Below are 21309 nucleotides of genomic sequence, written 5' to 3'. Positions count from 1 at the left end.
ACGGCGAGCCCAGGCCCGCGCCTCCAGTTAGATCTGAACTTCCGATTGGTGAAGTGCTGCCGGGGAGGGTGGGACACAGCGGGAAAGTCCCGCCTCCCTCGGAGCGCTCAGCCAACCGTGGTATCCGGGCGGCAGCCGCCGGGTTTGGTTGCGTCGTGTGTAGTGATCTTGGGGACCCGAGGGCGGGGCGGGGAGGGGAGCAGGCCGGGGGCTGCGGGGAGGGGACGCTTCCCGCGGGCGCGCGGAGCGAGGACGGTGACAGCCACGCGCGCACGTGCGCGCCCGGCTGCAGCGCGGCCCTGAGACCTCCGTCGGCCGCTGAGAGGCGCGCGGGCTCTGGGCAGCCGCCGTCTAGGGGCCCCGTCCGCGGGCGTTCCCAGCGTCCCCGGCCCGAGTCCCGGAGAGCCGGGCCGTGCCCGCCCCGTCGGTCCCCGATCGCGATCCTTGCCCGGGGCCGTCAGGGTCCGCCCCCGGGACTCCCCTTTCCGTTCCTGGGCAGGGTCCTCGCGGCCCATGCTGGCCGCTGGGGGCCCGCGCCGCTCAGACATCTCCCGGGCCGGCCGGCCGGCCACCATGGTGGCCCTGAGGCCTGTGCGCCTCCTCCAGGGAGGCTAAAAGGTCCCGAGCGCAGGCCTCGGGGCGCGAGGGTCCTGCGCCTGAGCCCCGCGCCATGGCCGGGGCCATCGCTTCCCGAATGAGCTTCAGCTCGCTCAAGAGGAAGCAGCCTAAGACATTCACCGTGCGGATCGTCACCATGGACGCGGAGATGGAGTTCAATTGCGAGGTAACTGGACGGCAGCCCTTTGGGATCCGGCAGTGGTTTGGGTACGGCACCGACCCGGGCGCCCTTGCCGGGGTGACAGTCAAGGTGGAAGCTTCGGGATTCTGTGTATATCATCTCTGGGAAAATATAGAGTCGGCCAGATCCGGAAGGGGCCATTTAGGCCCAAATCCTCACGTTAGAAATAATTACTGCTTTTTTTCAATGGGGCTTTCGGGTTTGGAAGCACTTCCTGAAGGTTTTCATTCATTGCAACTGCATAAGTCTGAAAGCATCCGTGGTAGCGAATTCTAGTTCTCAGTGTCACGCTTAAGCTCCGGCTCTTTAGAGTTTCAACTTTATAAGATGATATAATAAACCATAGGTGTTAAAAGTTGCATCTCATTGGGAAAGTCTGTATTGTTTCCCTTTTTCACAGCCTAACTTTTCTAGAGAAAATTCTTTGAGGAAAGTGATGGTATCTTAAACTTTCCATACAGTTTCTGTCCTGTAACAGGTCTCGTTTATTGAATACTTAAGTGTCTGACATTCATTCACTTAATTCTCCAAACAACTCAGTTTAACCCCTCTGGAAATTGTCCTAAGGGCAAGCAAGCATCAAGTGAAAAAACATCCACTCAAGAAAATCTATGAAAATTCGGTAAGAAAGGCAAGAGTTTGTGGTATTTGTTTTTGTTTTGGCCGGGAGGCATGCCTTATCTTAGTTCCCCAACTGGGAGTCCACGCCCCCTACAGTGAAAGAGTAGAGTCTTAACCACTGGACCACAGGGAAAGTCGCAGGAGTTTGTGGTATTAATATTTGAACCAAGACCACTGCCACCCTCCTGCTCTCAGCTCTGGACAGCTGCAACCCAGGACACTGGGCTCCCTCCACTCCCTAGCTCCCAGTCCGACAGCTTTCTTCCCAGAGGAGCATTACTTTAGAGCTTCTCCTGCCCAAGGCTGCTTGATACTGAGGCTCAGGCCTGTGTACTCTGGGTGTTGCTCACTGAGAAAACTGGATTCCCAGTGGTTCTATCCCCATGGGTGGTACCAACCAAGAGAGACAAACTGAGATGACTTCAAACTCACCCCTGCGAACTTCTATCAAGAGCTCAGAGATTTTGCCTGGAGGGAGAAGCAGGCTTTAAAACCCTTAGCTTCTAATCTCTTCCCAAAAGCATTGACTTCATTTGCAGTAGAGACTGCAGTATTTATGCCTAAGGGTGCTCTCTAGAACTGTGAAGGTTTTGGTGAAAGGCAATTGGAAGGAGATTTGTGGATTTAATGAAGATACCACTGTAGGCAGCTAGTTTGCAGGAGAGCAAGACAGCTGGGAAGAGCCCTCCTGGTCAGAAAAAATGTCAGACACTGATCTCAGAAATGGTTCTTTCAGAAGAGCCACCTTTTGATTGGATTACTTTGTAGAACAAGTTATGCTCTAGGGTATTGTTGGAAATAATAGAGCAATATATCACAGTTGGGGAGTGTAACAGTTGGGTGCTTCCCTGGTGGCTCAGATGGTAAAGAATCTGCTTGCAGTGAGGGAGACCTGGATTTGATCCCGGCATTGGGAAGATATCCTGGAGAAGGGAACGGCTACCCAGTCCAGTATTCTTGCCTGGAGAATCCCATGGACAGAGGACCCTGGCTGTCCTAGGGGTCATAAAGAGTGGGACATGACTGAGCCACTAACACTTTAACTTTCAACAGTTGGGTGTGATCAGGGAAAGAGAGGAAGTGTGTCCTATTAAGACCATTGTCATCTTGGGTGACTTTGGGCAAACCCAAAGATATGGCTCCCTGAGGAGCAACAACATAGGCTTTAACACCATGAGAAGGAAATAGATTTCATTAGAACAGTCCAGGCTGTTACTCAACAGCAAGCAAATAACAACATGCCCAGGGTGAGGGTGGAGAACCACTCCCTAGAGGTGCTATAAATATGTCCACAGAACTAAAGGAAAACATGATTAAAGGTATAATGATATTTTTGCATCAACTAGAGAATATTAATAGATTGTTGTTGTTGTTTAGTGGCTAATTCGTGACTGACTGACTCTTTTTGCGACCCCATGGACTATTAGCCCGCCAGGCTCCTCTGTCCATGGCATTTCCCAGGCGAGAATACTGGAGTGGGTTGCCATTTCCTTCTCCAGGGGATCTTCCCGGCCCAGGGATCAAACCCAGGTCTCCTGCATTGGCAGGCAGATTCTTTACCACTGAGCCACCAGGGAAGCCCAATAGAAGAGACAGGAATTATGAAAAGAGCCAAATTAAAATCCTGGAGTTGGGAAATACAATGACTGAAATAAATTCATTAGAGGGGCTTAAAGTACATTCCAACTGGCAGAGGAAATACTTAGTATACTTGAAGATTGATTGATGGAGATTATGGAAGCTGAAGAGTAAAGAGAAAAAGAATGAAGAAAAATGTACTGAGCCTCAGAGAAACGTGAGGATCATTCAGTGCATCAACATATATGTAATGCAACTACTAGAAGGAGATGAGTGAGAAAAAATATTCCCCCCAAATTGGCTGAAACTTCCTAAATTAATTGAAAAAGAATAACCAGTATATTCAAGAAGCTCAGTGACCTCCAAGGAGGACAAATACAGAGATTCACAGACACATCATGGTGAAAATGCTGAAAGTCAGACAAGGAGAAGATCCTGAAAGCAGCAAGAGAAAAACGACTTGGCACTTTTAAGGGAACCCCAGTAAGATTAACAGCTAACTTCTCAGCAGAAGCTATGGAGGCCAGAGGCAGTGGTATAACGTTTCAAGTACTCAAAGAAAAAAGCTTGTAAACTAGGAATTCTATATCCAACATAGCTGGTTATAAATGAAATGGACCTTTCAAAAGTAAAGTTAAAGACTTTTCCAGATAAACAAAACCAGAATTTGTTGTTTTGAGACCCACCTTACAAGAAATATTAAAGGAAGTTCTTCAGGCTGAAAGCAAGTAGTTGAAGATAGCAATAATAAAAGATAGTAATTCAAATCCAAATGAAAGACATCAAGGAGCACCCGTAAAGGTAATTAAAGAATTATAAAAGACAGTATAAATATATTTTTCTCCTTTCTACTTTTCAGTGACATGAGATGCAATTGTAAAAAGTAATTTTGTATATAATATACAATGCTATTTGTATATAATATACTGTTGGACCTATAACAGAAACGCATGACACAACAAAGATCCCATGTGCTGCAAATAAGACCCAATGTAGCCAAATAAATTAATTAATTGAAAAATAAAAGTAAAAATGATATGGAAATTCTGCATTTAAAAAATTAAATGTAATTCTGTACGTCTGCAATGAACAATCTGAAAATGAAATTAAGAAATGCTATTTATAATAGCATCAAAAAATATAAAATAGGGACTTCCCTGGTGGTCCAACGGCTAAGACATCATGCTCCCAGTGTAGGGGCCCATGTTCGATCCATGGTCAGGGAACTAGATCCCACTTGCCACAACAAAGACTGGGTACAGCCAAATAAATACATAAATATATATTTTAAAGTATAAAATATTTAGGAATAAATATAACAAAAGAAGTGTAAAACTGATAGTCTGGGACTTCCCTGGTGGTCCAGTGGTTAAGACTCCCAGCTTCCACTGCAGGGGACACAGGTTTGATTCCTGGTTGGGGAACTAAGATCCTGCATGCCATGCCGAGCAGCGTGGTGGGGGAAGGGAAAAAAAGGGCAGCCTTTCTTGAAATGAAAAATAATGGATATGGCTTTTTTTCCAATGAAATTTTCTTGATGGACATTGAGATTTTAGTTTCATATAATTTTAACAAGTGAGGAAATGTTATTACATTTTTTTTCAATCACTTAAAAATGTAAAACTCGTTCTTAGCTCTCAGACTGCACAGAAATAGTCAGTGGGTTGGACTTGTCATGTGAGCCATAGTTTACTGACTCCTGATTGAAGTTACTGTTTGGTACCTGTTACGAGAGCCTGACCCACAGGGACAGAAATTTTTAGTGACATTCCTTCAGTCATAATTTTGCAGTGAAAAGCTGTCAGTTTTTCTTCTTTACACAGACCCCAGGCCCAAAGAGGATGGACAATACTAGCGGTAATCTCAGGGTTTCTCAACCTTGGCACTATTGGCCTTTTGGCTAGAGCGTTCTTTGTGGTGGGGTCTGTGCCGTGCACTGTGTGGCGTATAGATAGCATCTCTGGCTTCTGCCCCCCAGAAGACAGTAGCACACCTGCCTTGCCCGAGTTATGACAACAAAAAAAGTCTTCAGGGACCTCCCGGTGGTCCAGTGGATGAGAATCCGCCTTCCAGTGCAGGGGACACAGGTTCGATCCCTGGCCCTGGAACTAAGATCCCGCGTGGCACCGGGTAACTAAGCCCGAGCGCCAAAATTACTGGGCCTGCGAGCCGTAGAACCCGTGCTGTACAAGAGAAGCCACGCCAATGAGAAGCCTGCAGAGTTTCAGCCACTGGACCACCGGGGAAGTCCTGAGAATTAGGCATTTTTCACAGACTGTCAAGTGATGCCAGTGCTGCTGGTCCAATGTGTTAGTCACTCAGTCGTGTCTGACTCTTTGTGACCACATGGACTGTAGCCCACCAGGCTCCTCTGTCCATGGAATTCTTCAGACAAGGATACTGGAGTGAGTTGCCTTTTCCTCCTCCAGGGGATCTTCCCGACCCCGGGATCAAGCCTGGGCTCCCGCATTGCAGGCAGATTCCTTACTGCCTGATCCACCGGGGAAGCCACACTAAACGAACAAAGCAGTGGTAGAAAGTGCGGACTTTGAAACAAGACACACACCCGCTTGAATTCCAGCCACACTGCTTACAGCTTGGATACGATACTCAAACTCCAGACCTCAGTTTGCACATCAGTACAATGGAACTAATATTACTGACCCTGCGAGATTGTTGTAAGGACGCATGGAATGCTTAGTGCTGGGCGGGAAGGACGGGACTCCAGTCATCCTGAAACAGGAGGCTTGGGTCCCCGTGGGCACTGACTGCCGTGACTCCCGATGCGGGGGGCCCAGGATTCTATCCCTTTTCAGGGAACTAGATCCTAACTTGCCACAACTAAGAGTTTACAGGCTGCAGCTAAAGATCCTGTGTGCTGCAAGGAAGACCCGGTGCAGCCGGAAACATTTCTTTTAAATGCTTTAAAAAAAAAAGCGCAATATTCTGTTGAAAGTAACAGTAGTTTGATTTATGGTGATGTCAAGAACTCACAAGTGTCTAGTCTTACTCTCCTACTCTATTTTTATGCTAATGCAAGGAGCCTGTAGATGCATTTTGAAACAAAGGAGAGATGGTACTTGAGTTCTTGGCCTCACTGAGGTCAGATGTAGGTGGCTTTCTAAGAAGGACTCAATGTCACAACCAGTTGGTAGTTAACATGTGAATCGAGATGCCTTATGCTAATCAGTTCAGACTTTTTTGCTGCAGAGATAGGGGGCAAAAATCTCTTTCTTGCACCGCTTGCTGCATTCACAATTGGCTTGATGCTTTGAAGAATTTTTCCACTTGAAAGACTTGATATTTATCATTTTGAGAAAGTGGGTGCTGATCGTAGTTTGCCAGAAGGCTAAACGGTTCTGTTATTTCTTATCTAGATTGGAATTTTACTCTAGTAATTCAATCTATCAGTTAGAAGAGTCAAATATGAAAAATTTCTCGAAATTGAGTTGTGAGAGAGCCTAATACCATCATCTTATATCGAAAACAAAGCCTCCTTGTCCTGTTGGTTGGCTTCCCAAACGTTTCCACATACCCATGTGGAATTACAATTGAGTTAGATACCAACATTACAGATCATCCCATCATACAAGTGGACATACACCTAACAGGTGGAACTTTCAAAACGGGAAAACCAAAAGAACAACTCTGGTGATTCCAGTAAGATGTTAAATCCTAGACACCCCAAGATTGAGGCCAGTGATTGTCTTCCAGGAGGGAGTTCAAACTGGCGTCTGAACCCTGGCTTCTCAGCGGAGCTCTTCTGTGACCTTGGGTACATCTCTCTCTCTCTCTCTCTCTTTTTTTTTTTTTTCCTCCCAGGCTTCAGTTCTTTAGCTGTAAAACAGGGAGGAACTCGATTTCCAAGGCCCTCAGCTGCACATCCTATTTTAGGTGATGTGGGCAGAAGAAGCTCATCACACAACTCTCTGTTTCTTATTTCCTTCTTAGGTAGGAAGTCATGTCAGGATTTGAGCATGCAGGTATGAGAAAAATCTGCTAGAGGGCCGGATAGATACTGCTCAGGGAAAAGAGCCAGCATCCTGGTAGAAGTGGCAAATTGGCTCGGGTGGAAGGAAGCCCTGCCACTGCCTCCTACTCCCTGAGTGATTGGATTTACCTCTCTAAACCTCGGTTGTAAGATGAGAATAATAGTATTTTTTTATAGGATTGTTTTAAGGCATGAATAAGGTAGACCTTCATAGGCATTTAGCCCAGGCACTGACCATAGTAAGTACTTGGTAAACATTAGCTTCTTCAGCTTTTTTTAATTTAACATTCAAACATATATATATTTTTCATTGTATGTATTTTTGGCTGTGCTGGGTCATCATTGCAGCTCTGGCTTTTCTCCAGTTGTGGTGAGCAGGGGCTGTTCTCTCGTTGCGACGCGCAGGCTTTTCGTTGAGGTGACTTCTCTTGTTGCAGAGATGGGCTCTAGGTGCTCAGGCTTCAGTAATCGCAGCTCTAGAGCGCAGGCTCAGTAGTGGTGCATGGGCTTAAGTTGCTCTGAGGCATGTGGGGTCTTCCCGGATCAGGGATCAAACCCTTGTCTCCTGCATCGGCTGGCCACCAGGGAAGCCCAAACATTAGCGTTTTCTGTCATCTCGAGTCAGGAGTGTGGGAATAAAGAGGAAAGGTCTCATGCTAGAGGCACTGTGAATTTCCTCCTTGAGTCACCTCCTTCATTTTCTCTGAATCTTCTTCAAGTTATCCATGCCTTGGTAATTGTAGACCTTCTAGACTCTACAGTTAGTCTAAATATAGTGAGCTCTATGCCATATACTTAAGGATCTTTTTTTGTAATGTGCTCTGTGATTGGTCTCTATTTAGCTTGATGTCCACGATGACAGTAGGACTCTTCTGCCATGCTTAATTATCCTCCATTCCTTTGTTCCCTATGTGTCATCTTGGAATTTTTCTCTTTTGTTTTTCTCCAGTTATTCATGCTAGTTTTGCGTTCTTATCCAAGAACATTTTTGGTACTTGTTTATTCCTAATTTCATAAGTTAAAGTATTTGCTGTCTTAAAAACCCAGAACTGAGTTTTCTCCGAGCTGCTAATCATTTTTTTAGCCAGCTGGTGACGAGGCTTCTCTGGTTTGTTACAGGATGATGTGTTCCATCCTCCTGCCTGTGCTTTGTCTGATTTAGATTCTGAGTCCACATGTTTTAGTACATTTTTAGCAAGCAAAATTTATTACTAATTTAGTGCTGACCGCAGGGGAAAAAAACCTTTTAATCAGATCTTCAGTCACCTGTGCCGCGTTGAGGCGCTTAGGAATCTAGTTCAGGAATCCTTGGGCCCCACTAGGTGGAGTCAGAGCACATCGTTTCCAAAGAAATGGGGCCTTTTTCCTCTTCCCGAGTCTCCCTACTGTTCTTTTCTGCTGCTTTGCCAAATTTGAACCTTGCTTGGAAAATTCACAACTTTCCGTTAGTGAGTTACATTACTTCTGACTTTCCCATCCACCTTGCCAGCTTTAGTCTCCTGGTTTTAGTAGTTTTGATAATTTGTTGTTGTTTTGTTCAGTCGCTAAGGCATGTCCGACTCTTTGCAACCCCATGGACTGCAGCACGCCAGTTTCCCTGTCCTCCACTATCTCTCGGAGTTTGCTCAAACTCATGTCCGTTGAGTCAGTGATGCCATCCAACCAGCTCATCCTCTGTCCCCTTCTCATCCTGCCCTCAATCTTTCCCAGCATCAGGGTCTTTTCCAGTGAGTCAGTTCTTCCCATCAGGTGGCCAGAGTATTGGAGCTTCAGCTTCAGCATCAGTCCTTCCAGTGACTATTCAGGGGCGATTCTTTAGGATGGACTGGTTGGATCTCCTTGCTGTCCGAGAGTCTCTCCAGAGTCTTCTCCAGCACCACAGTTAGAAATTTGACTTTCAAGTAAAACTTAAAACTGAAGCCTGGAATCATTACTGAACTTATCTGAACTGATCTGTGGTTTTAAATTCACCAATCGTGTTTCTATCTAGTATCCTACTCCTATTGATCTGTGATTAAAGCAGTCTCATAAATAAGTTTAAAAAGACTTCAGCCTACAGTAGTTCTCATCTACCTGCAGACTTTTTTTTAACCAGTCCTACTCACTCGCACCGATGCCTCCCACCCTTTTTAAAAATCAGTGTCATTCTCCTTGATTACTGTGCGTGCATGCTAAGTTGCTTCAGCCGTGTCGGACTCTTTGCAACCCCATGGACTGTAGCCCTCCAGGCTCCTCTGTCCATGGACTTCTCCAGGCAAGAAGACTGGAGTGGGGTGCCATTTCCTTCTCCAGGACTAATGACTGTGAACCCTAATCAAGAGATCAAGCCAGAAACAGAACGTCTAAATGTTCTTTCCAGGCTACGGTCTGGGTTCTACATGAGGTGGTTTGCATAAACACATAATGCTTTAGCTCTCGTGCTGATAGCTTTTTTTTTCTTTCTTTTTTTTTTTGAAGAAGCACAATTTTAAATATAAACTACAATTTCCGCAGAGACCAGGGTATGAGTTGAGTAATGCTTGTCATGGGCGATGTTTCAGAGTCTGTTCATCTTACTTCATGTTTAGGCATTTGAAATTGAGCTTTGTGCCACTGGCATTGAATTTACTCTTGTTTCCTATTCATAGCTCTCCATAGAGTTCTTATTCTCGGTTGTTCGAAACATTTGCAATCATTGATAATTGCTGAATATCAACAGCAACCTTGGTGCTAAAAAGCTTCTATTTTTCATTAGCATGATAATCACAGTTTTTGTTACACTAGCGAGTTCATTATTATAAGACAACCCCTGATTATTAGGAGTAATGAACATGATCGCAATGACAGAACCTGAGTAAGGGAAAAGAATGTAGCAAGAGCACTGAAATTAACTGTTAAGTGTCATTGACATCCCTGAAAATGATTTTAAGATACAGAATGGAATGTTAAAGGATTAAAAGAAAATTTATTATAGTAGCGAAAGAAGTACTCCACGGTTTACACAAAACCGTCTGAATCTCGTAGACTCGGGGGGTGTTAATCCTGAAAGCCCACTTGACGATTGTGGAAGCCGAGACCCAGAGAGGTTAAGTGACTTTCCCAGCACAGCAGGTTTGGGTGTTTTATAGTTGTTTGACAAGGCTGTGATTGCCCTCATGTTGTGAGCTAAATTCCAAAGACAGAGACTGTCTTCTTCGCTTTGGGAGGACTGTACTGCTTTTATAGTATATAAACTACTGATTCTTTTTGCTTTGTCATCTGTCAGCCGGCTTTCAAAGCTTCAAGCCCTCTTTTTTCATGGCATCATAAAAATCTAAGCCTTGCATTGGGGCCATGAGAGATTGACAGATGGAGAAACCAAGGGCCAGTTGAGCCAAGTGGCTCACCCACGGTTGTGGGTCGTTGAGGGCAGAGTTTTGGTTTGTTTTTGTTTTAAATATCTTTTGGCTGGGCCGCGCAACGTGTGGGATCCTAGTTCCCCAACCAGGGATCGAACCTGCACCCCCTGCATTGACAGCTCATAGTCTTAACCACTGGACAGCTAGGAAGTCTCCCAGAAGGGGCAGTCTCCCAGAAGGGGCGGTTTAGGACTTGGCTTCGCTCTCTGGGCTCACAGCTGCTGCCAGAACCTGTCTCCACTAAAGCAGGAGACATGCGAGAAGCTGCAAACTTAAGGACTGTTGTCCCCGCAATCCGCACCCCCCCCAAAAAAAAACCCATAATTCATTTTGTTTGGAAAGACTTCTTCTAGTTTAAAACATTTCTGCAGCTCCCTAAGGTGCTGTGATCTGTTTCCTACTGGTCTCTTGTATCTGAGGAAATTTTTCTTGGTTGGCTCTTTGAGGTATTTTTAGAGAGAGATCAGTACGTGTCACCAAAGGCGGGCAGAGAGATTTATACCTTCAGGCCCAATTATGCAATTAGAATTTTAATAAGGAGCGTCATAAATTCTTGCTTCATTGCAGTCATTACCTAGAAGGTTTTCTGCTCAGAAGCCTGATCCAGGTGTTATCATCATTATATCAACATCATCAGCCAACCACTAGTGTTTGTGAAGTGGCCACAAATTGATTATGCAGTACTTGCTTGGGTCCAGAGAGAGAGAGAGAGAGAGAGAGAGAGAGAGAGTGTGTGTTAGCTCTTGCCTTCAAGGAGTTTATGATCTGCAGAACTATAGGAAAGACAGGAATCTTGGGGAAAGACAGATAACCCAATTTTTCCATGTATGTAAAGTGCATATTGGATTTCCCAAGTGGCTCAGTGGTAAAGAATCCACCTGTAATGTAGGAGACACAGGTTCCATCCCTGATTCAGGAAGATACCCTGGAGAGGGAAATGGCAACCCATCCCAGTATTCTTTTTTTTTTTTTCCCATACCATGGATAGAGGAGCATGGCAGGCTACAGTCCACACAACCTCAAAAGAGTCGGACACAACTTCACGACTAAAACAACAAAAGTGCATATTAACTCACGTGTCTGGTGTTATATGCTGGGCAAGGAGACTGATGAGATAAGGAAGGGACCTAAGAAAGGTCTGACTGTGGGAAAATGGAAGTATATGGTTGTGCTGAGCTGGGAGGACACGGGCTGCCTTGTAACAAGGCAGGGCAGTTGGTTGGAGGAGAGAGGAGGTAATTGGTGGAGGGCCTTGAAACCAATAATTTAGATAGATTGGGCATATTAACAGCAATGATGGGAGGACGGGGAGAGGAAGATTACTTGCTGCGGTTGATTATGGCAGAAACTGACACGGCAAGATTGCAGCTGAAATGTTTGTTTTGTATAAGGGTGGTTTCAGGTTTGCGTAATTTTGCGCAGATCAAGATAAGGGATTTGGGGGTCGTGATTGGTATGGAGCAAAGATATGATTGTTTTTTGGCTAAAATCCTGTTTCCGCTTTTCCCTCAAAAATAATGACTGAGTAGGAGTGGTGTGTCCTAGCCAACTCATTGGCAAAGACCCTGCTGCTTGGAAAGATGGAATGCAAAAGGAGAAGGGGACAGCAGAGGATGAGATGGTTAGATAGCATCACTAACTCAATGGACATGAATTTCAGCAAACTCTAGGAGATAGTGGAGGACAAAGGAATTTGGCATGCTATAGTCCATGGGGTTGCAAAGAGTCAGACACGACTCAGTGACTGAACAACAAGTGGAAAATATCATAGTTGAGGATGCATTTAATTAACCCAGCCTAGGGAATCATAGCTTAGCCTAGCCTAGCTTTGTTGTTGTTTAGTCACTAAGTCATGTCTGACTCTTTTGTGACCCCATGGACTGTAGCCTGCCAAGCTCCTCTGTGCATGGGAGTTCCCAGGCAAGAATACTGGAGTGGGTTGCCATTTCTTCCTCCAGGGCGTCTTCCTGACCCAGGGACTGAACCCAGGTCTCTTGAGTCTCCTGCATTGGCAGGTGGATTCTTTACCACTGAGCCACCAGGGAAGCCCAGCTTAGATCTGCTCAAAACACATTAGCCTACAGTTGGGCAAAATCATCTCTTTAAAAATAAAGTATTTTTTGAGACATCGCAAAAAAGGGGGAGTGATGTGTCCTCACCATGATAGGGAACACAGACATAAGACACAAGCCTGGTGGTGGTTTTTTTTTTTTTTTTTTTTTTTTGCCAGACCATATGTATGGCATGTGGGGTCTTGGTTCCCTGACCAGGGATTGAACCTATGCCTCCTGCTTTGGGAGCATGGAGTCTTAACCACTGGACCACCAGGGAAGTCTACAAACCAGAAAAGATTTTAATGGAACTCATTATTCACTACGGTGCAGCAAAATCATCTTTATAACTTTTAACACTGTGTACATCTGCTCAACAGAGGTGTTGGACTTTTTTTATTTTAATATTTATTTATTTGGCAATGCTGGGTCCTAGTTGCTCCATGTGAGTTCTTGGTTGCAGCGTGTGGGATCTAGTTCCCTGACCAGGGATTGAACCCAAGCCCTCTGCATTGGGAGCTCAGAATCTTAACCACTAGACCAGCAGGGAAGTCCCTGGCATCTGTTTTTTTTTTTTTTTTTCCAAAACAGACAAATAAAAGTTAGTTGTACTTAGGTTTGGATCTGGTATGGAAACGTCTTAAATTGTCAACTGTTCTCTGAATTGGTTCTTGTAGGTCAGCCGTGGCTTAAGGATGAGCATTGAGAGCGGTTACAGCCCTCTGGCTCTGTGTTCCCGAAACCATGGCAAACACGCGGCAGGCGTCCTGAGCCCTGGCAGGCGCCGTTCCCTCTGTTGCTCTGTCTGTAAAGGATCCGACCTTTCGACAGTTTTTACGGCAAATGCTGGGGCAGCTTGTGAGCTAATTAGGAGAAGCCCTGATAAGTGAATGCCAGGTCCCTTGGTTCTGTCGTCTTCTGTGGAGCAGACAGCCAGTCCAGTAGTCTCCCTTGGGTGGCTGATAACCCTGTCCCCTGACATCTATGAAACGGGGTGTCAACCTCTCTGCTAGCTTCTCCAGGCTTGAGTCTCTTCTGTAAAGCTGAAGTGTCTTCTGATTCTCAGGCATCTCACCCACGGCAGTCAAACTCGGTCCTGCTTCTTCAAGCTAGTTTGCCCTGTTCTGTTTGTGGCCTCTTCCTGTGTCGTGTCTGGCTTTCCACGCGCCCTGCGTGGCTGTCTCCAGCAAGCACAAGGGGTTAAAGAGAGCAGTGGGAGAAATACGACTCCGTGTCTGCCAAAGCCCCAAAAAGCAAGTGGTCGTTTTAGGACTGTGAGTCAACCTGGCCCGTTGTAAGAAGAGGTCGTGGATTTTTACTAACGTTTCCCCAGTTACTAGACCCCCATCAGCCCCATACGTGATTGGTGCCAGTTGCTTCCAACAGCGGGAAAAGCACTGCATTCCCGCTACGTCCTCCGCCCCGGAGCCGTAAGTGCTTAGCGCTATTTCCTTAAACCGTTCGAGGTTGATAAATGACAAGCACTTCACTCTGGGTAAAGCTCATAAATTCAGCCCCTACCAAAAATAACAAGCTGACAGCACTTAGTCCTGTTTATAAAGTTCATACACATCCATCTCTGATGGAGGTGCAGGGTGGATCTGGGAAATAACACCGCAGCCCGTTAAAATAAAGCGAGAGTGCGGCCAGGACGCAGCACGACGCCCCGGGCGCCCCGACGCCCCGCCAACTGCCCCGCGCGCCACGGGCATCTGAAGGAGGAGGCTGGAGCCCACACGCCGTGGAGTCCAGAGCCCTGCTCCTTCCCACAAACGGCCTTTCTCACTCCCTCCACCGCCCCTCTTCTTTCTGCAAGTGAGCTCCTGCCTCCTCTTCCCTGGGCTGAGGGGAGGCGGTGGAACCCGTCCCTTGTGGAGGAAGAGATGGATTCAAGCGAATCCATCCGCCAGCACAAGGATCTGTTCTCTTTCTAGCAGTCTGCTTGGGAAAAATGGCAAACCCTCCAAAAAAAAAAGGGGGGGGGGGGGCCGTAAGTGCAAAGCCTGAATGACTTATGTTCTAGCAGGTGTCAGAAGAGGAAATGTTTTAATAAAAAAAAAAAAATAAGGGACTTCCCTGTTGGTCCAGTGGCTAAGCCTTCGCACTCCCAAGGCAGGGGGCCCGGGTTTGATCCCTGGTCGGAGAACTAGATCCTACATGCCACAATTAAGAGTTTGCATGGGGGAAAAAAAAGAGTTTGCATGCAGCAGCCAAATAAATGTTAAAATATGAACAAACCAGAAATTCATCCCACTGGTCGTGGCTCCTTAGAGACCTGGCAGGTCTTGTTGGGGGGAGGCCTGGCGACTGGGAAACAGTGACCGAACGACCCAGGCCCGGGTGGGCTGAGGAGGGCGTGAGTTGGCCGAGGAGGCCGTGAGCCGTCACAGGGCGGCAGCCGCAAACTCGGTAGGGCACTAAACGTTCAGGGCTGCAGACAGGACAGCCACGCTGCCCCTCAGACACCAAAGCGCAGAGAACGTTCCTTCCCTTTGCAAACAGCTTGGACCCGAGCCGCAGACATGCTGTTCCCTCCGGCTGGCACGACCCGCTCCCCCCGTTCCCGTATCAGAGGACCAACTACCACCTGGCTTTGGAGACCCAGCTCAGACCCAGCATCTCGCCTGGAAGGCCCCTCTCTCCCCACCAGACCCCCAGGCCTGAGCTCTGCCCCCCAGTCCTCTGTTCTGTGAGCATGTGCCAGGTCGCACTTTCCTCCTCCGTTCACCTGTCCTCCCCGTCAGCCATGAGCAGGGACAGCGTCTTGTCCCGGATCCCTCATTCATCCCTAGGGCCGAGCGCAGTGACGAGGACGTAGTGGGTGCTCAATAAACGTTTGTCAAGTGAGCGATGGCGTGGTTAGTGCGATGAGAATTGATGATGCCCTTCCTGATCCGCCATCCATCACCCGTGGAGTGGAACACGACCGGGAGGCTTTAAACGATGCCACTAGCGAACGTAGGGAGGAGAGGCGGGGTTAGAATGAGTAATCACCCCCTTTTATTGAGTATTTATTGCGGCGCCTTCTCAGGCTTTTAAAATGTATCAGTGCACTTAATCCTGAGATCAATCTGCTAAGACAGGTTCTGTTCATTATCCCCATTGCAGAGCACAAGGAAGTTCAATAACTTGCCGAAGGTCACACGGTGGCAGCGAAGAGATTCATACCGAGGTTAGATAACCATGGTTTCTCTCTGCCTTGGAGGCTGGTTCCTGGAAAGACTTAAGCTCGAATCTCCAGAGGCATCCATCTTATGTAATGGTTTAATTTCTCTCCTGTGCATGAAAAATGGGTATGAGTCACGTTCCATTGCATGGAGAAAGCAGGAAACAGCCCCTCGGATAACTTTCTGTAGTTCACGAGACAGGCAGGGTTAGGTGACAAAGAATTGGTTTGTTTATTTATTAAAGTCTTCATCGAATTTGTGACAACATTACTTACGTTACAATATCATGTTCCAATTTTTGGCCTTGAGTCATGTGGGATCTTACCTCCCCAAGTAGTGATCAAGCCCACACCCTCTGCACTGGAAGGGGGAAGTCCCTGGTTTTAGACGGTAGTTGAAAGTATGGCATCGCAAGTGTTCCCCAGCCACGCTGAACAACAGTACTGCCATTTCCTGCAAGGACCGTCTAAGCTGTTTGGCCTCTAGACCTTCGCATACTCTCTTCCCTCTGCCTGTCACACACTTCCCTGCTCATTCCTCCTTCCCCAAGTCCGGTCCTCACTTGGCTTCCCTTTTCCACCCGCTCAGATGCAGTTTCCCAGCCCTCCCAGGTAGAGGGTCCCTTCCTGCCCCCGATGTCCCTGCCAGTGCCATAGCGCTGACAGCCACACTGGGAGCTGAGCTGTGTCGGGGGCGAGGATGATCACCTGTTCTTGACAGGTCTCCGCTCCGGGCCCGTTCTCTGAGAGCGGAGACTGTCTTCTGTTCCCCATTAACCTCCTGTACCTCATCTGGTGCTTGGACACAACGTGTGTTCTCTCAATGTTTGTTGAAGGAGTGGATGAACAGTTCATTTTAGTTTACACTTTTGAGCCTCAGTGTTTTTTTGACCACGCCATAGGGCATGTGGGATCTTAGTTCCCCAATCAGTGATCGAACCCACGTCCACTGCCTTAGGAGCATGGAGTCTTAACCACCAGGGAAGTCCAGAGTGAAGGGCTTTTCCTTTTTTTTTTTTGGAGCCAAGAGTTTTTTAAGTGGCCAAGTGTGTTCTGTCGCACAGCCATCATTTGCCATCATTTGTCTTGTGTGTACACACTCGGCGGGCTCCATGGGGAGTGGAGAGATAACCTGTGTCGCTCCTGTTCCGAGGAGCCCACCGGCGCAGTCGACCGGTGACAGAACTAGAGGCAGGTGTGGTCACGTGCTGGCGAGTCCAAGGACGCCCCATCACAACCCAAGACCTCCCTTCTGCAAGGTGTCCTGAGAACCGCCAGGAGCAACTGTGAGCAATGGTTCTTGTCTGTGAAGAAGTAGAAACTCACATTAGAGGACTGAGCAGGCCGCCTGCCAGCCTTAGGGGAAGGCATGTTGAAAAGTGCAACCTCATGTAGGTAACAGCACGCTGGAGGTTAGCTGTAACCCAAGAGAGACTCTTGATGACTTGAGAATAGAACACTTTATTTTATAAATAGAGCGGAGACTTAAAATCAGATGTATTTAGGACGCCTCTACCTGGTTTCCTTGGGCACCTTAGTTGAGCTTTACTTTGTCTAGAACTTAATTACTCATCTGTTTCCCTCAAAATTAGCTGCTCCAGCTTCTCCCATCTTCCAGCCTTCCTTTCCTGGAGCCACCTGATGCTCAAACCCAGAAATTCAGGTGTTTCTCTCAACGCTTCTCCAGTTCTCAGCCTTCCTCTCCTTCCCACTCACCTTCCTTTGGGTGGGAGTTGTCCTCTCTTCTGGCTTTCTTGATTCCAGTCTCCTTTGGGCTTCCCTGGTGGCTCAGACGGTAAAGACTCTGCCTGCAATGCAGGAAACCCAGGTTCGATCGCTGGGTCGGGAAGATCCCCCGCAGAAGGGAATGGCCATCCACTCCAATATTCTTGCCTGGAGAATCCCATGGACGGAGGAGACAGCTGGGCTATAGTCTATGGGGTCTGAAAAGAGTCAGACACGACTGAGAGACTCACACGTCCCCCATCCCATTCTCCATCATATTGTCAGCGCGCATTCTAGAATACAGGGCCGATCCCATTATCCGTCTGCCTGAGGGTCTTTGACCGGTCCCCTCCACACCCCGCCAAGTTCAGGCTGTCTTGTCTCACCTCTGCCAGATGACCTGCATTTCTTTGTGGAGATCAGGACATTTGTTTGTTCTGAGACGTATCTCCTTTCCTCTTTTAACTAATTCTCCTCTGTTCTTTAAAGCTTTTCCCCACCTGTGTCCTTGCTTGAGTCTCTGGCGGGGAACAGGCCTCCAGCATTTTCACATGTCTAATGTTGCTTGACACATAGAATGTGCTCTGTGATGCCTGCTGAAAGATCAGCTGAGAGGACAGGGGGTTTGCTGGTGGCCTAATTAGGTTAGGATTCTGAGCTTTTGCTGCCATGGCTTAGGTTCGATCCCAGGTCCAGGGGCTGAGAACCCGCGAGCTGCATGATGTAGCCAAAAAAAGAAAAATGATAAGAGGAAGCAGAGACTTTAATTCACCTTGAGCTGTAAAGGAATAATATTTGGCCCTTGCAAGAACAGGTTTTATTTTAAGGTGGGAGAAGAGTGTTAAGACCCCAGTCACTTACTGGAAAAGATGGCTGGGGAGTGCTGGTAGAGAGCAAGCCAGAAGGAAAGCCCACAGAGCAGAAAATAGGCGATCGGGGGCGGGGTGGGGGGGTCTGCCTACCTTAGACCATTAAGAAAATGGCCCGTGTCTGCTGTAGCAGGCTGCCAAGGAAGGTCTCCTTATTTATACAAGAAGGGGACAGGTCTGCAGTAGGTAATTAATGACTCAGACTCATTTCCAATTTGACATCCTACAGTTCTTAGAGTCGAAGTTGAAAATCCAAGACAGGCATTCTGTGTTGGTGTGAGAACTGCCCCACCCCCCCAACACACACACACACACACTTCATTGCAAGCCCCATGGGAACAAAGACATTGTCTCTGCCTTCAACAGAGATAGTTTTGCATTTTGGAAACAAAGAGGTAGAAAGGAATACAGGAAAACCGCCTTGATAGGAGGTTGTGTTTGAGAATTTAAGCTCCCACGTCAGGAAATCCAGTCAGCATCCTCTCGGGAGTTAGGATGCACCGCACATCCCCCAGCAGACAGCCCCTGCCTGCCAGAGCCTGCCCGGCAGCAGCCGTGAGTTATGGCGGATGGGGAACCTTTACCTTGATCTTCTGGGCCGCTGGGTGTTTCACTTCTCCAAGTTAATGTCTGCTCTTAAGCGTTACATTATCTGGTAGCAAAGTAGTCATTTATAATTTATATACTATGTGCCGGCTTAAAATAGAGACAAGAGGATCATCGGCGTTCTGAAGCTCCTTGTTTTCCAAAATAACATTTCTTCGGTGAAGTCTGCCGGTAGGAATTAAAAAAACCTGCCGTGAATTAAAAAGCCCTTTGTCCAGCAGTCAGGCTGGGACACAGGTGTGCCAACAAGCATTACTAGTAAAGACCTCCACCTCTGGGGTGGCGCAGGGGCCCCACTGAAGTCCCAGAGAGGGGATGGGGGCAGAGCTTGAGGGACATTTGGAGAAACGGCCCCCGTGAAGGACAAAAGCCAACCCGCATCTCCATCCCTTATCTGCTGAGTGTTTGTGTATCTGGCTCCATCAGGTCATCATTGCGGCAAAGCGGGATCTTTTGTTGCGTCGACCGGGCTCGGTTGCTCTGTGGCACGTGGGATCTCAGTTCCCGGACCAGGGCTTGAACCCACATCCCCTGCATTTCAAGGTGGATTCTTAACCACTGGACCACCAGGAAAGTCCGTGTGCTGCAGCCTTTGGTGTCCCTCTGTGTAGGCTGCTCCTTTGCTCTATTGATGTTGATGGTACAGACCAGGATGGGCTTCCCCATTGAGTGCTTTGTAGGGAACACGCTGCCCGCTCACATACATTAAAAATAGAAAATTCCTGCTTGAAAAGCCCTCTGTAGAGTCAGGTCTTAGCAGAAACGAATCGAATCTTAGAGGCCTCGCTTGTTTTTTTTTTTTTCCTTCTTTTATAAGAAGTCTCTGAACCCAAAATTTTCCCCAGTGCTTTTTCATCATACATCTGGAATGTGCCAGGACCTTGGGTGGAGATTTCTCTCATCAGGGGAGGAGAACAGACGCCCCTCTGAAGTTGGGTGGCCTTGCTCTTCCGATGTTTGGTGACCTCGTAGTATCTGAATCCACCATCTGTGACCGTGGGCTCCGTGATGTGGCTCACGCTCATCCTTGTACCCGGGTGTCCATTCGAGTGTCTTCCTGACACTTGGGGGCCGCTGGGGTTGGGGCGAGGGGCTACTAAGGAGTAATATGGGAACATCCTGGGTGATATAACCGGAGAGCCACAAGGTGGCAACATTTACTAAGCTGCTGGGCATTTTCTTCCCCTATTATGATATTGAACCTGCTTTTCCAGCCGTAAGATTGAAGAGCAGAGAAAAAGGGTTTAGCAGCCATTGCTTCAGGTCCTTCTGAAAGGAACACTGTGGAACCAGCACACTGCAGTGTATTTCTGTCTGTTTGTCCCCTGGGTTTCCTGTGAAGTTGCTGTGTGACTACAGCTGCCCCCCGGCCTCCGTTACACATCGTTATGGGGGGAAACCATGATTTTGCTGGCTGGTCTCTGATGGTGCCTTTTCCCCTTGATTTGTGACTTTGATTACAACTTCCTCCCCTATATTGCTTTTAAAAATATCTAGTAAAACTTGTCTTTACATTTTAAAAAGCTAGCCTTCTATCGAAGGGCAGAGTCGAGATTAAAAAGAAGATCGACAGTAAAATCTCGAGGAAATGGATGTCCCTGGGAGCTCACCCCGGGTTAACTGGAGAAGCTCGACTCTCCTAAATGCGGATGCTATTTACCAGCCTTCCAAAATTAGCAGCTTTGGGGATATTAAGATCTGAAAGGAACTGTCCAAGGGAGGTATTGTGTGTGCTTTGCAGCGATTAAGCCATTAAGCTCTAATTGGTATTTTCCCACTCATGGTTTTGTGTGGGAAGCTTCACAATTATTTAGGAATTCTGTGCTCATCAGCCATCTCAGCGTCGTCCCCACCTTTCAGAACCTGAGAACCGGGGACCGCAGAGGAAAGGGTTTTTCCTGTGAGTGGACTGCGACTCAGGCTCAGCCGGCTTCCCCTGTCGATTTCTCCCCTTGCAGATGAAGTGGAAGGGGAAGGACCTGTTTGACTTGGTATGCCGGACCCTGGGGCTTCGCGAAACCTGGTTCTTCGGCCTCCAGTACACAATCAAGGACACGGTGGCCTGGCTCAAGATGGACAAGAAGGTGGGCCTGGGCCCCGATGACACTAGCGGGGCTGGCACGGGCTCCGAATTTCCCGAGTGTGTGTCTAGCTTGTTGCTCATCACGGAACATTACAGGGGCACGGTAGAGAGAGGGGCCGGTCGCAGAGGAAGTCACGTGGGACATGGGTCTGGGAAGGCCCCCCCTCTGCTCTCCAGGCCTGAAGAATCCCCCAGGACTGGCCTGCCACCACTCTTGGCTTCTTCTTCGTTTGTCATCAGATGTCACCTGATTGCTCCAGGCTTTATGCCGTTCAGTAGACTGAGCCAGGAGTCAGGCTTTGTGAATAAAAATTACCATTGTATTGTCTTTTTTTTTTCCCCGCCCACAATTTATGTCTTTGAAAGATTTTCTCAGGGCTCATGTGCTTTAGGGAATTTTTTTCGAGTCTTTTTTGAGAAACACCATGGCCCAACTCAATTTA

General features: G+C 47.5%; 1 protein-coding gene across 5 annotated transcripts in view; it reads left to right on the top strand.

The window, feature by feature from the left end:
* Positions 1–344: 344 nt before the first annotated feature.
* Positions 345–21309, top strand: part of NF2 (NF2, moesin-ezrin-radixin like (MERLIN) tumor suppressor) — a 63540-nt gene continuing 42575 nt past the window's right edge. For 2 of the 5 annotated variants that reach the window (XM_061141579.1, XM_061141578.1), the window contains exons 1-2: positions 345–784; positions 20742–20867. In XM_061141579.1, the coding sequence (XP_060997562.1) occupies positions 671–784; positions 20742–20867 (240 nt within the window). In that variant the 5' untranslated portion in view covers positions 345–670. The remainder of the gene's footprint in view (positions 785–20741; positions 20868–21309) is intronic. The other 3 variants (XM_061141576.1, XM_061141577.1, XM_061141575.1) reach the window with 2 other exon arrangements.

The sequence above is a fragment of the Dama dama genome, chromosome 5 (genome assembly GCF_033118175.1).
Source record: "Dama dama isolate Ldn47 chromosome 5, ASM3311817v1, whole genome shotgun sequence".
In the NCBI taxonomy this organism is placed as follows: domain Eukaryota; kingdom Metazoa; phylum Chordata; class Mammalia; order Artiodactyla; family Cervidae; genus Dama; species Dama dama.
This window is presented reverse-complemented; position numbering and strand designations above follow the sequence as displayed.